The sequence below is a fragment of the Cinclus cinclus genome, chromosome 7, assembly GCF_963662255.1.
Source record: "Cinclus cinclus chromosome 7, bCinCin1.1, whole genome shotgun sequence".
Taxonomy (NCBI): Eukaryota; Metazoa; Chordata; class Aves; order Passeriformes; family Cinclidae; genus Cinclus; species Cinclus cinclus.
In genome coordinates, this window is record NC_085052.1 from 12,648,545 (window position 1) to 12,662,594 (window position 14,050).

At 55.8% G+C, this 14,050-nt stretch overlaps 1 protein-coding gene across 2 annotated transcripts in view; it reads right to left on the reverse strand.

The window, feature by feature from the left end:
- TRIM8 (tripartite motif containing 8) overlaps positions 1–5,989 on the reverse strand; it is a 28,646-nt gene extending 22,657 nt beyond the window's left edge. For both annotated transcript variants that reach the window (XM_062496399.1, XM_062496398.1), the window contains exon 1: positions 5,413–5,989. In XM_062496399.1, the coding sequence (XP_062352383.1) occupies positions 5,413–5,982 (570 nt within the window). In that variant the 5' untranslated portion in view covers positions 5,983–5,989. The remainder of the gene's footprint in view (positions 1–5,412) is intronic.
- Positions 5,990–14,050: the final 8,061 nt, after the last annotated feature.

Consider the following 14,050-nt stretch of genomic DNA (forward strand, 5'->3'; position numbering starts at 1 on the left):
TTCCTCGAAGGGCTCACCCAGACTCCCACGTGTGAGGCATGAGGCTGAGGAGTGGAGAGGAGTCCAGGATGCCCCACTGCAGTTCATGTCTCTCCTACTTCTCCCTCTCCATCATGCTCACGGGGCTTGAGGAGAACGACAGGCTGATCACCTCCATGCCAGCAGACACATGATGCTCACATAAGTATCACACGATAGATTTAGATTAAACAAAGGTCTGGGCTAAGTTCATCATGCCCTCATCACCAGACAAGCTGGGCTTAGATCTCCTAGTTCAGAGACCTGACCATGACACCTCCGTCTCAGGGCTCATTCGAAGTCACTGATGAGGAAAGGCTTCAAGGTGGGAAGCTCTAGGTAGGCCAGGGCAGTCTGGTATGCAGGGGTGTAAAAGCCTGGGGTACATTTTGTTGCTATTCCTTGCAAAGCAGCTCAAGGCCCTCAGGTGAACCTTTCCTTATCTTTCCTCTGTCCACCTCACTCCCCAACAGCCCCCATCCAGACTGCATTGTCCCCTATGGGAAGAGTGTTTTCTCCACAGCAGCCCCTGTCCCACTCCTTTACCAAGGCTGTCCCCTCCATACAAGTCTCATCCCACCCACCCAACCCACCAGGCTGCCTCCCAACATCCTCCATCTCTGCTGTCACTTCTCAGATTGACTCCACACAAAAGACTTACAGCTGCAGGTCTGGAGCAACCAACCGCTGGCAACCTGATGGGCTAAGGGCACAGAAAATGCTCAAGCTTAGCAGGAAAGCAGCGGGGAAAAGCCCTTAATCCAAACCCTGCAGAGGCAGGAGACAGCTCCAGTTCAGCCAGAGATATGGGATCTGCCAAGATACCCACTGCTGCTTGGCCAGCAAACCCAAAGGGCTTTGAAAAAAGGTGGGTCAGCCCCCCCAGACAGGGGCAGCTTGGGTTGCTGCAGCTTGAACTGAAATTTGCTGCCCCTGACAACACAGAGAAGCAAAGCCTTGACAGATGGATGTGGTGAGTGGCACGGAGCTAGGAAACCAGGCTAGGTGGGTGCTGGGATTTCTGCCACTGCCCAAGGCCCAAGAAGTCAGTGCTCATCATGGCAGCTTGACCAACTGACAGTATCCCAGGGCACAATGATCAGCCACATTTAGCAGCACACTGCTGTATTCCTGAGGCCCCTGGGCAGGAATTAGGGCATAAGCAAAGCCAGAGAAGGAGAGACCTGGGTTAGGCTGACCTAACCCTTGGGCTGGGCTGGCAGTTCAGCTCTGGGGTGCTGGTGGAAGTTCAGATGGAGGGCGCAGGGAGAAGCTGCACAACTCCTGCTTTGTAGGACTGGCTGCAAAAGTTGTCCGGGAACCCAGGTATGCTCAAAGAATGCCACAGCAAATGCCTGCCAGGCATCAGCCACACCACCTACAGCCACGAGAGCTAAATTAGCACTCAAGCATTTGGGCACTTGCACTCACAATGCCTGCAGTGAGCTGCGTGCCATGCTCCTCATAAACAACTCATCTGGAAAATAAGTAAGCCTGTAAAAATCCAGTCCATCACAAGTTACCAAACCTGTTTCAGAGTAAAACAACCTAGAGCAGGTCATGCCAGAAGCCTGGCAGTGAAGCTGATACCAAGCTTCCCCACCAGTGGGACTCCCTTGGTCCCAGCAAAACATCCCTGGCACTGATGGCAGCATGTGGATGCCACGTGGGACTTGGTGGTGGCCAAAGCTGGCAAAGAACCAGAGTTTCTGGTAGAGACTTGAGATCCATGTCTTCCTGTGCTCCTACCAAGCACTCACCTTTCCTCGATCTCATAATTTAGAAAGCATGTGAGTTGGCCTTATGTGGGGTGCTGCCAAGAAAGCAAGCCCAGAGCCACTGAGCTGCAGATGGACTCAGCAGCCTGGTCCCTGTTCCCCTGGATTTGCTGAACGTGCACTGCTCCATGGACAGTGCTGGATGCCGTTCTTATACACCTGCAGGAGGTCTCCCAACATTTTCCTCCAGGTCTCAGCAACACAATGCATTTTCTCCCATTTAAATGTTCAAAGCCACCAGAGATCTTCATAATGTGGAGGGATTTCTAGGAAGCTAGGACGATGGGAAATCTATCTCCTTTCCCCCAAATAAAACTGAAGCAGAACCTCTCTACCCAAGCCCTTTTCCACTGGTGGCACCTCTAGCTGAGGACAGGCAGCAGGGAAACCTCTGAGCAAGCTCAGATGTACCTGGCTTCAATCAACCATGTCCCACACAAATACAGGGCAACCATGGTAATACCCCACAAGTGAGTCTCTGCTGACTTCTTACCCAAACTCCAATCCCAATAGTGTATTTTTCCTCTTTTTGGATGGAGAAGAAATACAAAGCAACATGCAACACATCAACCTCACACTGGAGTAACTTCCTTTTTCAGCCTTAGAAGCAGGTTCCCCCATGCAGGTGGGAGGCACCTGGCTGGGGGAGCAAAGGCAAAGATGGAAGAAAACATGTTTCATTGTGAGACCTTGACACAAACAAAATGACAAGAAGCAAAAAAAAAAAAAAAAAAAAGGAAAAGAGGGTGCCTGGTTGGCTTTTCTTCCCCCCCTCTCCTCTTTAAGCGCTACAAAAACAGGAAACAAAGGAGAAAACATCTCACGGGGGGAAGGGGAGGTAAGTGCTTTATACGCCCACGAAAGAAAGATTAACCACATATTTTATTTACTGTTTGTATTACAGTTGCACCGTGGAGTTCAGCTAATTCCGAGCCAGGGCTCTGCGGGTTTGTGCAGCACCTAATGCTGAGCGGGGTTCCTTCTCCCAAACTCACCAGGCACATGTTCTGCTTCAGGCAAACCCTGCACAGACACCCCCTTTCCTCTGGCAGACACCCACCTCCAGCCTCCTTCACCCAGCCAGAGCACTTCTGCCCCAACTGCCAGCTCAGCTGACAAAGCACTGCTGCTGTCCCCAAGGAGTTTTGAGCCCCTTTTCCCTTTCAAAACGGTCTGTAACCAGGGGTAAGGTGCCCTTTGAGGCGGGTTGGCAGCACAGCCAGAGGAATAAACACCAAAAAAGCAGAGTTTATGGGGAGCGTGTTTGCAAGCTCCCGTCCCTCCTCCTGGCCATGGGGGCCACCCCCTCCACAGCGAGTCGACGTTGTAACCCCCGCACTTGCGAGTCCCCCACACCAAGGTCAGGGCTCTGATCCTCCCAACATTGACTCATTTCTCAATTAACGGCTTTCTGAACACAAGCCACACACGGAACAAACCTCTCACAATGGGGCCTCCCCCAGACCTCCCAAGCCCAGCGTTACTCATCTGCCCCCCAACCCCAGTCCATCCTTCCCGGGATGCTCCAAGTGCGGCTCGCCGCCGCTGCAGGGTGAGCAAGCAGCCAGGAATCCCGGGCCCGGCTCCCGCGGGCAGGAAGCAGTCACCAGCTGAGCTCATGCACCCTAATTCGGGAGCCGACAAGGCCACCTTCCTTGCCGGCTGGCGACGGGCAGCTTTCAGCTGGAGACCCAGCCACGGCTATGGAGCAAGGGCTGGCAAACTGCTGGGTGCCTTTCCTAGGGGCTCATCCCTACCCCAGACACTTCATGGAAGAACTGCTTCAACTATAGGGGGATCCTTTGGGCACACCGTCCCCCAGCTTGGTGCTGTCCTTCACTGACCCAGACTCCGTGCACCCAACCGAGCCACGCGCCCAGCGGGAAGAGACAAGCTTATCATCACAGAGAAAGGAAATTAAGATAACGCAGCAATGGAGGTACCGAGGGATTTGGCCAAGGTCACAAAATAATTCCGTGGCTCTATGATACAGCCGTCTAACACTTTTGGTGTCTGGCCACATATCCTAAAATTTCAAGCCAGGGCCAAAATCCAGCCTAGCTGGTGACAGATTTCTGCCAGGTCATTAGCAGCGTGCATCCCCAAGAAAGCGATGAACATCCAGCCATAACAACAGCAGCAACAACAACAACAAAAAATATGCAGCAAGAGCAGGAATAAATGAGATCAAAGTGTCCTGGAAAAGGACCTGGAAAAATAGTTTTGGTCCCTGGCTAAGGCTCCTGGGAGATGCACATGCGAGCCCCATCCCAGCCCTGTGCAGCCCTCCCGAGGTGGCTCCCCACCCTGGCAGAGGGAAACCAAAATGACTCCCTATAAATAGAAGCAGAAAGGCGCTTCTCCAAAAGACTGACTGGGTCTTTCCCCTTCCAGCGTGTGTGGCAGAGCTGCTGGCACCTCTGCGGAGGTCCCTGGTTTTCCCCCAAAAAAACCTGCAGAGGAAAATAACCTTCCTGTGAGCTCAGGCTGGCTCCCCTCTACGCAGAGCTGCACCCCCCCCGCCCCACTCCCAGGCCTGGCCATCCAATTGGAAAGTAATTATACTGCAATTTTTATTTATGACTTCTTTTTTTTTATTGCTAAATGGTGACTCATTTTGGCAACATTAAAATACACAGGAAATCATCCCCATTTTACAGTAATCACCATTCAATTCATTGTTAAATATTTATTCGGCAGACAAGCGCCGAGCCTCTTTCGAAGGGCTGGAGGGGGCGCGAGGGGCAGCCCAGAAAAGAGGGAAGGTGGTAGAAGGGTCATGGCAGGGCTGGCCACAGGGCTGGTAAATGCCCGCCAGGAACTGGAGGGTGGGGAGCCAGGGGTGAAAGCTCCTGCCAGATGGCCTGGCCAAGAGCAAAATACAGACCCACTTTCCCTCGAATCCATCACAACTGCCCAAGCTGCTCTAGGGAGAGGGGCAGCCCTGTGTCCCCTAATAAAGATCACATTATTTCGCCAAACCCCAAGACTGAATCCCCAACAGCGAGACGTCACGGGTCTCTGACACGTCACGGGTCTCTGACACGAAGCTCTTCCATTGCCAGGGGGAAGAGGATGGCGGCCACCGGCCCCAGTGGGAGGCAGCGGGAAGAGCAGGCAGTTTGACATTCACAGGCCTTACAATGGACAGGGTCTGCTCCTGCAGCTGCTTTGTCCTCCCAGGAAGACTAGTTTTGGGGTGACTCGACCTTGGATGCAGGCAGCTCTTCTGCCTTCCTCCAAACAGATGCATAGCCGAGCACAAACCTGGCAGATGGCCCCTCCGAACACCCCTGACCCAAGACCACAACCCTTCCCTGCAGAGCGCACACCCAAGGGGCTGTAGGTCCCACAGCTCAACAGCTACAAAGGACTCCCAGCACAGACACCTTCCCTGGGGAACCCCCCTGGCACCCACGGGCTCCATCACAGCTTTTCCTGGGAGTCCACCCAACATGTCTGCCACCGGGGAACCCCGGGCGGGAGGAGAAGCAGTGCCAGGATGGATTTTGTGTAGGTCCTACACAAACACAGGGGAACAGAGACAGCAGGGAAGAGGGTGGCTGGGTCATCCCCAGGCTGAGCAAGCCCGGGTGTCCAGGACGGTTGGACTCACCCGGATCTCATTGCGGCGGATCTCCACGTCGCAGACCGAGTGTCCCTGGTGGGCCCCGCTGTAGTAGCAGCAGAACTGGCAGACGGCCACCTGCTCGGCCTCGCAGTGGTACAGGCGGTAGGCGTTGTGCTGGGGGCAGCTCCAGGCCCGCACGTCCTCTGCCTCCACCAGGAGATGCCCCCGGGCCGTGGAGGGCTGCTGCAGGTGGGTCTGGACGTGGGACTGGCAGCACGGAGCCTCGCACCTCAAACAGATCTTCTGGGCAGGCAGCGGCGGGCCCCGGCGGCAGAAGACGCAGTGCAGGACAGAGGGGGGCTTCTCCAGATTGAGGGAGTTGAACTTCTCCACGATGTTGGTGAGCTTCAGGTTCTTCTCCAGGTTGGGCTTCTGGTTGTAGGCCTGGTTGCACTCCGGGCACCGCACCAAGCCCGACTCCTTGGCCCACGCCTCCCCGATGCAGCCCCGGCAGAAGTTGTGCTTGCAGGGCAGCTGGACCGGCTCCACAAAGACGTGCAGGCAAATGGGGCAGATGAGCTCCTCTTCGAAGCAGTTCTTCCAATTCTCGGCCATCTCTGCCGGCAGCTCTGTCGACGCTTCCCTCCAGCCACTTCGGTCACTCAGTGCGGTCTAGGGGCGGACGCTGGGGTCTGTCCTCCCTGAAAGGGGAAGGCTGAGGGTGAGCGGACAGGATCCCCCCTCTCTGCAGCACGCGCCATAAATAATAAACCGCAGCAGATTTTAAAATCGGGGATAAAATAAACCACAGAGCAGCACTCTAGGAACATCCAGCAAGAAAATGCAACATCCCCATCGCTTTGTTACAAAAACAACGCAAACAGTTAAAAAAAAACCCCAACACAATCCTACTGGACTTACAGCCCAAAGTCCTAACCACCCCTAAAAGCCATTTGCTTCTTTTTACCCCAGAAGGTGAACTGAAACTTACCAAAGGTTGAAAAAAATCCATACAAAATCCAGCAGCAGAGTCCAAGTTCCATATAAAGCTCCTAAATTTAGCGCTCCAGATCAGATTTTTCTTTTCTTAGGTTTGCAACTGACATTCAATATTTTAAAGGGACTTTTGTCCCCCACCAAACCTGGCCAACAGCTGAGGGCAGCGACTCACTCGGGCTTTTTTTTACCCTTCCCTGTATTTCTCCTCCCTCTCCCCCTGATGGGAGTTGGGAATCAGAGTCTTTTAAAGGAAACAGATCAAAGGGTTAAGATCCAAAACGGGAAAAGGAGGAAGATTAAAAAAAAATAATAATAGCGACGATGACGATGGCGGAAAAACGAATTCTCTCTGCGGCCCCCGAGGTTTGCTTCTAAATTGGAGGAGTAGCAGGGGAAAAAAGAAAGAAGGGGAAAAAGACAAGACGGGGGGAAAAAAAAAAGGAAAAAAAAAGGAAAAAAAGCCCTCTCGCCTGCTTCGAGATTGCGAGGTCTTGAATGGGAGAGCTCGGTCATTCAGAGCAAACCCCAGCCCAGCACAGCCCGCCCAGCTCCTCCAACGCTCCCGGAGAGGGATGGGAGAGGGGACGGGCTTTGCCACGGGGGGTTCGGTGCCCCGCACACCCCAAATCAACCTGCTCCCACTTCCCACCAGGGCTAGGGGGAAAAAAGGCACCCGGGGGGCGTCCGTGCTAGCCCGCTCTCATGGCCGGCGCGGGGGTCGCAAGCCCCGGACGGTAACAATGCTTTGGGGCGCACGGCCGGTGCCCGAGCCGCGGCGGAGCGCTGCCTTGCCGGGCGCGGCCCCGCCGGGAAGGGGCGAGGCGGCGGCGGGCAGCCGGGAGGAGCCGGCCGGAGCGAGCGGTTCCGGCAGAGCCGAGTCAGCTCTCAGCCATCTTGAGCTGCCCGGCGGAGAACGGAGACCGGGAGCGCGTTAAAAATAAAATTTAAAAAAAAAAAAAAAAAAAAGGAAAGAGGGTATTTAAAAAATATATATAAATAAAGTCACCAGAACAACCGCGCTCCTGGGAGCCGCCTCCTCCGCCTGCCCAGCGAGGCTCTGCGGAGGGGCTGCGGGGCCGGGCGAGCCCGAGCCGAGCCGTCCCGTCCCGGCGGGGCCGCTCAGCACAGCCCCCCGAGCCCGCCCCCACCGCCTCCAGCCATCTTGGGGTCGCCCTGGGCGCCGGAGCCCCACGCCCCGGCTTCCTCCCGCCGCCCCCGGGGAGGCGGCCGCGGCCGGGGGGGGGGGGGGGGGGAAGAACGAGGAACGAGGCGGGCGGGGGCGCGAATCCCCGCAGCGGGGAGGGGAAGGGGGGGCGGCGCCTCGGGCTCAGCCCCGGCGCGGGGGGCCGGGGCGGCGGCGGCGGGGGGCGGGCGGGGCGGCCATGGGGGCGGCGGCCGCGGGGATCGCTCAACCGGGGAAAGGGGTGCGGACGGGCGCGCCGCGCCCCGCCCCGCTCGGGAGCCGGCCGGGGTGGGGGGGCGGAGCGGAGGCGCCGGTGCCGGTGGGTCTCGCCAGGCGCTGCCGCCGCCGCCGCCTCTCGCCGGAGCTGCCGCTGTGCTGCGGCGGGAGCGGCCCCGCCCCGGCCCCGCCCCGCCCCGAGCGTCACCGGGCCCCGCCCCCGCCCCGCCCCGCGGCCGCGCCGCCGTAAAGGGGACGCGGCCGGCGGTGGGGCACGGCCACCTCCGCGCTGCTTTCGAGGAGGCCGAGGTTGGGATGTCCCGTCTGGTCATTGTCATCGGCCGTAGGGCCACCCTGCCTGGTCCACCAGCATCCCTACGCGGCCAGCGCTGCTCAGGGTGCCAGTCCATAAAAAGGCTGATTGCCCTGGAACCGGTGCACATCTGGGTCACAGCTGGTGCTGGGCACCGTCCTCTATGCAACTTCCTCTCGAGGGGAACAGGAGGGATGGGCACTGATCTCCTCTCTCTGGCAGCCAGGGACAGGACCCGAGGAAATGGCCTGAAGTTGTGTCAGGGGAGGTTGAGGCTGATTATTAGAAAAAGGTTGTGGCTGGGCACTGGAACGGGCTGGGCTGCCCAACGAAATGGTCATACCACCAAGCCTGCCTGGGTTCAAGAAGCGTTTCGAAAATGCCCTCCGGCACACTGAGGGTGTTTAATTCTTGAAGATGTCTTGTGCAGGCCAAGAGCTGGATCCAATGATCCTTGTGTGTCCCTTACAACTTAGAATATTCTGGAAGAAGTGTCCTCAAGAGCCTCCTGCGCCCTCTTGGCTGGCTTCTAGATGGGTTGTTACTTTGCACAGGACCATTTAGGTGCGTTTCCTCCCTGTGCAGAGCAACAGCCATTTGTCCCATGGGGTCTTTCCTAAACCAGCAGCCCCAGCACCTTCTGACAGAGCTTGGGGCACAGAGGTGTCTCTGTTAACAGCTTCCCCCACCAAATGTTTCCGCAGCTGTTTTGTGGGACACTGTATATCTAACCCCTGCCATATGTGCCAGGCCACTGAGAATTAAGCACGTTGCTGGTGTGAATCCATTTCCTGCTGGCAGGAGTGTCAATAGCTCAAAAGAAGGTATTTACATCAAAAAATGCTCAGGATCCACAGTCAGGTTTGCGGTGGAGTGACAAGAGGGCAAAGGCTCAGTCAGCAGCTTAGAGATCTGGCCCAAACCTGACCCTTGGGTGATGCTCTCTGTTGGCAATTTGCCTCTGGGAGGGATTAAGCAAGAATTCCCCATCTGCGGCCTCAAAGCTACCGACCAAAACCTCTGGAGACGCCACTCAGTAGTGTCGACTATAGCACCCTATATCCCCAGTCACTTGGACCACCGGAGCAGCCTGCTAGGGAGATGAGCATTCCACACCACTCCCAGTATGGAGATTATCCGGGTCTTTCGGCACTGTGTTTTGCAGGAACCCCCTGTGTGTAGGCAGGTCCTGCCAAGAGGCACTCTGATAAGGAGACATTGATGGCTTCTGCTGCAGGACTGGGGCTCACCCCCTATCACCCCTCGGCTGCCCCCGTCCATTCGTGCACGCCCACTCCAGAGCTCCTGGGGCTCAGGTGCCGATTCCTGTAAAGGGCGTGGTTTGCCTTGCAATTCCTCTGCCAGGCCTCAAAGCCCATGGGCTGTACCTCTCCTCCAGGGTTTTACAAGCCATCCGGCAGCCAGGACTGGTGGGAGCTGGGCAGGCCAGTGTGAGATGTGTCAGAACCGCAGCCGACTGGCGGAGGCCGTGTGGAGGCAAACCTCTCCACGAAAAGTCAGTGCAAAACTATTCATGACTCTCACTTCTTTATAAACACACACAGTACCAGACGGCCTCCAGTGACAGCCACCATCCCCACCCCAGCCAACACAGGGATCTTCTGCAGGGGCGTCTCAGGCCCCTTGTACTCCCACTGTGGCTGTTCTGGGGAAGCTGGTTGGTATTTACCAGAACTTAAAAGTGGAAGGTGGATGGGATGTGGCTTAGCCAAGCTGGAAGATGCACCCTACTCCTGGCTGGGAATCCCTCTCCTGGGACTGGCACTCTGTCATCATACCCACAACTGGATGATGCCATCTCCCTGCCCATGCCAGAGAAACTCCCTTGGCAAGGGAAGCTCCAAAGTCAGGCTGGGCATTGCAGCCCTTCCACAACCAGCAGGAGCTGGCTGGAGGAAGGCTGTAGACAGGGCCCCCCTCTGCCTACACAGCTCTGAAACCCCTTCCTGACATTGCTGGGTGGCTGATGAACACCAGCAGGAGCAAGCTGCAGAAAACCTGCCCATGCTTTATTCTCCCCTCCACCAGGATTGTGGTGTGGGTGTCCCATACCATGCCAAGGGGCCACAGAGATGGTTTGTACCTAAGTCCTCGTGTACATCCCTCAACCTCCCCCAAGCCTCAGTTTTCCCAGCCGCTGCTGGGCCATCGTTCCCCTTTGCCAGAGGTCTCCCTTCAGCAGCCCTTAGTCCTGCTCTGGAAAGACCACTGCCTGTCCCCTGACTCTCCAGTAAAGTATCAGCATCTCTGCTGAGCCCTCAGTGAGCACTGATTGTACTGCAGGTACACCCTGCAGAGCCAGGATGCTCAGGCACTTGTCACTAGCATCTGGCGTTGAGGTGGCATTGCCTGGTACAGATGATGTCCCTGGGAGCAAGGATGAACTTGGCTGCCCCGCAGAGCCAAGATGCCGAACTCATTTTGGTGTTTAGGGCTTGGGACCCTGCTGAGCTGATGGTAGAGGGAGGGTGTTTGCAGAGATAACAGAGCAGTTGGCTGTTAATATGACTCCATCCCTGTCTGTCACCACCCTCTCTTGGGAACTCTCCTGAAGGCTCTGGCACCCAGCCCTGCACCTTCCCCAGAAGCCTTGAGCCCTCTGGAAGTAACACAAAGTGCTGTGTTTCTTGTGTCATCTATAACTCAATTAACCAATCAGAGAAAAACCATCACTCCCCTTCTGTCCCCTTCCATGTCAGACTGGTGAGGTGGCTCAGTGTGATGCAGAATGTTCCCTCCACCCTCTTCCATATGATTAACACACTGAAGGCTTTCACTGAAATTTAAGTTTTAAAGCTGGTTTTAAGGAGGTAAGGAACTTACAGGTGGCAACAGTCTGGTTTCCAACACTAAATCTGTCTGCTTATGGCCATTCCCTGTTCCTGTTTGGGGTGGAGGAGGAGGGAAACATCCCCATGGAAGAGGCACAACACAGAGGTCCCCATGGTCACCTGCTGACCCAGCCCAGGGCACACCATCAACATGCACCACTTCTGCCCAGACATCCCATGGAGTCACACGTGTCCCTCACACAGTGTCACCTGCATGCTGTGGCATCCTCCCAGCCCAATATCTTTTGGGAGAAGATGCACATGTGCATATGTAGTGCATCGGCAGGGGAAACCTCCTGTCCTCTGACATTAATAAAAAGGGATCAGAAGCAGGGTGTGCAGCCTGGTGCCCACAGCATACAAAGCAGGTTCCCAGCCCCCAGGCACTGGGATCCAGCGACACCCACATCTGACACTGGAAACTGGGAACAGGTTTGGAATGATGTGCTGGGTGCAGGGATGGTGATGCCTTTGTTGACCCCGTGGGAGAGCCTTACCCTTGTGCAATGCGTGTGCAAATGGGGCTCCTCTTGGGGCAAAAATGCTGGGCTTTCTCCTTTCCTCCTCCACCTGAAGCATGGGCCAAAGTGGATATTGAGTACTGACCAAGGGGGACTGCATGTCGGGGTGTTGGAGGGGAGCTCTGCTTTGGTTTAGAAAGTCCGGGGTGGAACAGCCCAATCTGAAGTTGACTGGCCAAATCCAGGGGTGCACAGCCAGCCAGCTGTGGAGCAGGGATGATGCTCCAGGACTCACCGCTTTGGCTGAGCTCGGGGTGCTGGTGGGTGCTGATGAGTGGGGGCTGGGTCCAGCAGCTGCTGGGCTGGAGCTGGGGAGCCGGACGAGGGCCGGTGTACTTCCCTGCTTGGTGGGGTTTCTTTCTATGCAAATGCCTGGGAGCAGCTGCCCTGCCGGCGTGACTCATTTCCTGCTCTTGTGTCACATTCTGGTCAGGCCAGTTTGGCAAAGGCTTTCTTCTCTCCCTCCCTGGCTTCTCCTCCTTCTCTCCCCAACGTTGAGGGCTGGGATGTGCATTTGTTCAGTCCCTGGCAGGATGAGGCAGGATTTTCAGGAAACTGCGTCAAAGCCACAAAACCTCCATATATATTAAAAAAAACAACCCCAAAACAAAAAAAATCCAGCACAATTTTCTCTTATTCTTTTTTCCGAGCATGATGGAGACTGGCGGCCAGACAGGCTCCTCCACTCTTCCCCCTCCTGGGGCAGCTCCTTCCCCTGAGACCCAGTGGACAAGACCTGGCAGAAAAGCTGTACAAGTTTGCTGGGCGGACAAGGGGAAAAATATGCAGCTTGGTCTCAGTTTACCTTCTGCTGCCAGTTGGAGATGTGCTGCCAGAGCCGGGCTGCCAGTGGCCAGCCTTTAACAGGGGATGGCTGGTGAGAGCATCTGGGGAAGCCACCATCCCTGGAATTTGACCGACATTTCTTTTTCCTCAGCAGAGCTCTGGGGCAGCCTCACCACTGCACTCTGAAAAACGTACTGTATGGGGTTAAAAGTAACTTGTTCATCTTAAAAGGGGTCTAGAAAAGATGGTAGCAAACACTGACAGACCCCAGTGTGGTGAGTCTCCCACCACGGGTCAGGAAAAGGGAAGGCAATGCTGGTAGTGAGTCCCTCTGGCTGCTCCCACAGTCCATCCAGGCTGGCACTGCCCAAATCCCAGGCTGTGCTACAGGTAGAAAAGTCACTTTTTGAGGTATTTCCCACCTGATCTGTGTTGTAGTGGTGCTGCCAGGATTTACAGCTTCCCAAGTGGCCATGTAAACCCTCCTGCCCTGGGGCTCTTGCTTTGCTGTGTCACCATCCCCTGAGTGCAGGGACACACACTTCCCCTGGCTGCCCCCAAGGCCAGGGCAGAAAGCAGCCACCCTTTGCCTTGAGCACATGGCTACCAGTGGCCCAGTCCTCCCTCTGCACCCTGGTGCATCAATCTCTGGCACAGCATCCTATGCCATAGTGGGGTATTTCCCTGAAGGAAAGATGGAGCTTCTCAGTGCTGCCAGCCCAGCAACAAGCTTGGGACATGAAAATGCCAGCCCCAAATTTGATCACTGGAGACAGGATGGGGACAGGATACAATCCCACCACCTCCATTCCCATCTGCAGTTTGATTCAGCCATTCTCCCACCAGAAGGCCCCTGCCCACAACAAGGTGTAATCTTTGTAATCTTCACATCAATTTCTCAGCCTTCCTGTTAATTTTCTGTATGTTCCCTGCAATTCGAGTCAGCTCCAGCCAAATGATGCAGTGCCACACACATTCTAAAAAGTCCCCTGCCAGGGAGCTCTTGGGCTTTCCCGTGAAGGGCAGAGCATCCAAGGCTGCCATGCCCTGTGCAACCCCAAACCCAAAGCCCCAAAGCTGAGTGGTGCCACATAGCTCCAGTTTGGTGCAACTGGGGGAAACTGAGGCAGGTGAGGGCATGGGATTGCTCCAGAGCTGTGGCTTTCTCATTGCTGCTGGGGTTCAACTTCCCCTCAGAAAGCCTAAAGGTCTGTTTGCCCACAGTGAAGGGAAAAGCAGGAGGGCAGTGGTATAAATTAGGTCAGGAAGCATTGCTAATAAACTGTCACTCCTGGTTGTGTAATGGGAGCAATTACGGATTTAGGTTTTGCTAAGACACCAGGAAGGAAAACACGACATGTCTGGGGGTAGGAGCATGATGGTAAACAAAAAAGGAAGGTCCTGTTGACAGAAGGATGAAGCTGCTTTTGTGTCGGAGGCTTTTTTGTCTCATCCTGGTGAGTTGGCAGCCTGGGGCTTGAACAGACTCCTGAATGGGGAATACAGGGAATGGGTTCCCAGCTCATTCTGTGCTCTCTCCTTCCCCTGGGTACCCCAGGGCTCCAGGATCTCTAGGCAGGTTGTTTTAACCCCTCTGAAGTCTCCCTGTTCATGATCCACTCTGCTCAGCTCAGCGCTTGGTGCCCACTGTCCCCCCACAGATCCTCCTTTGGGGTCCAGTGGAGACCTGTGGGCAGCAGAGCCCATGCTGGACTCTGCCAGGAAAGCCTGGGAGAAGTGCCTGAGCCTCTTCCTGCATCTGATGGCCCTCCTCTCCCTGCAGGGCTTCCAGGCTTCTCTTGCTGCCCACCAC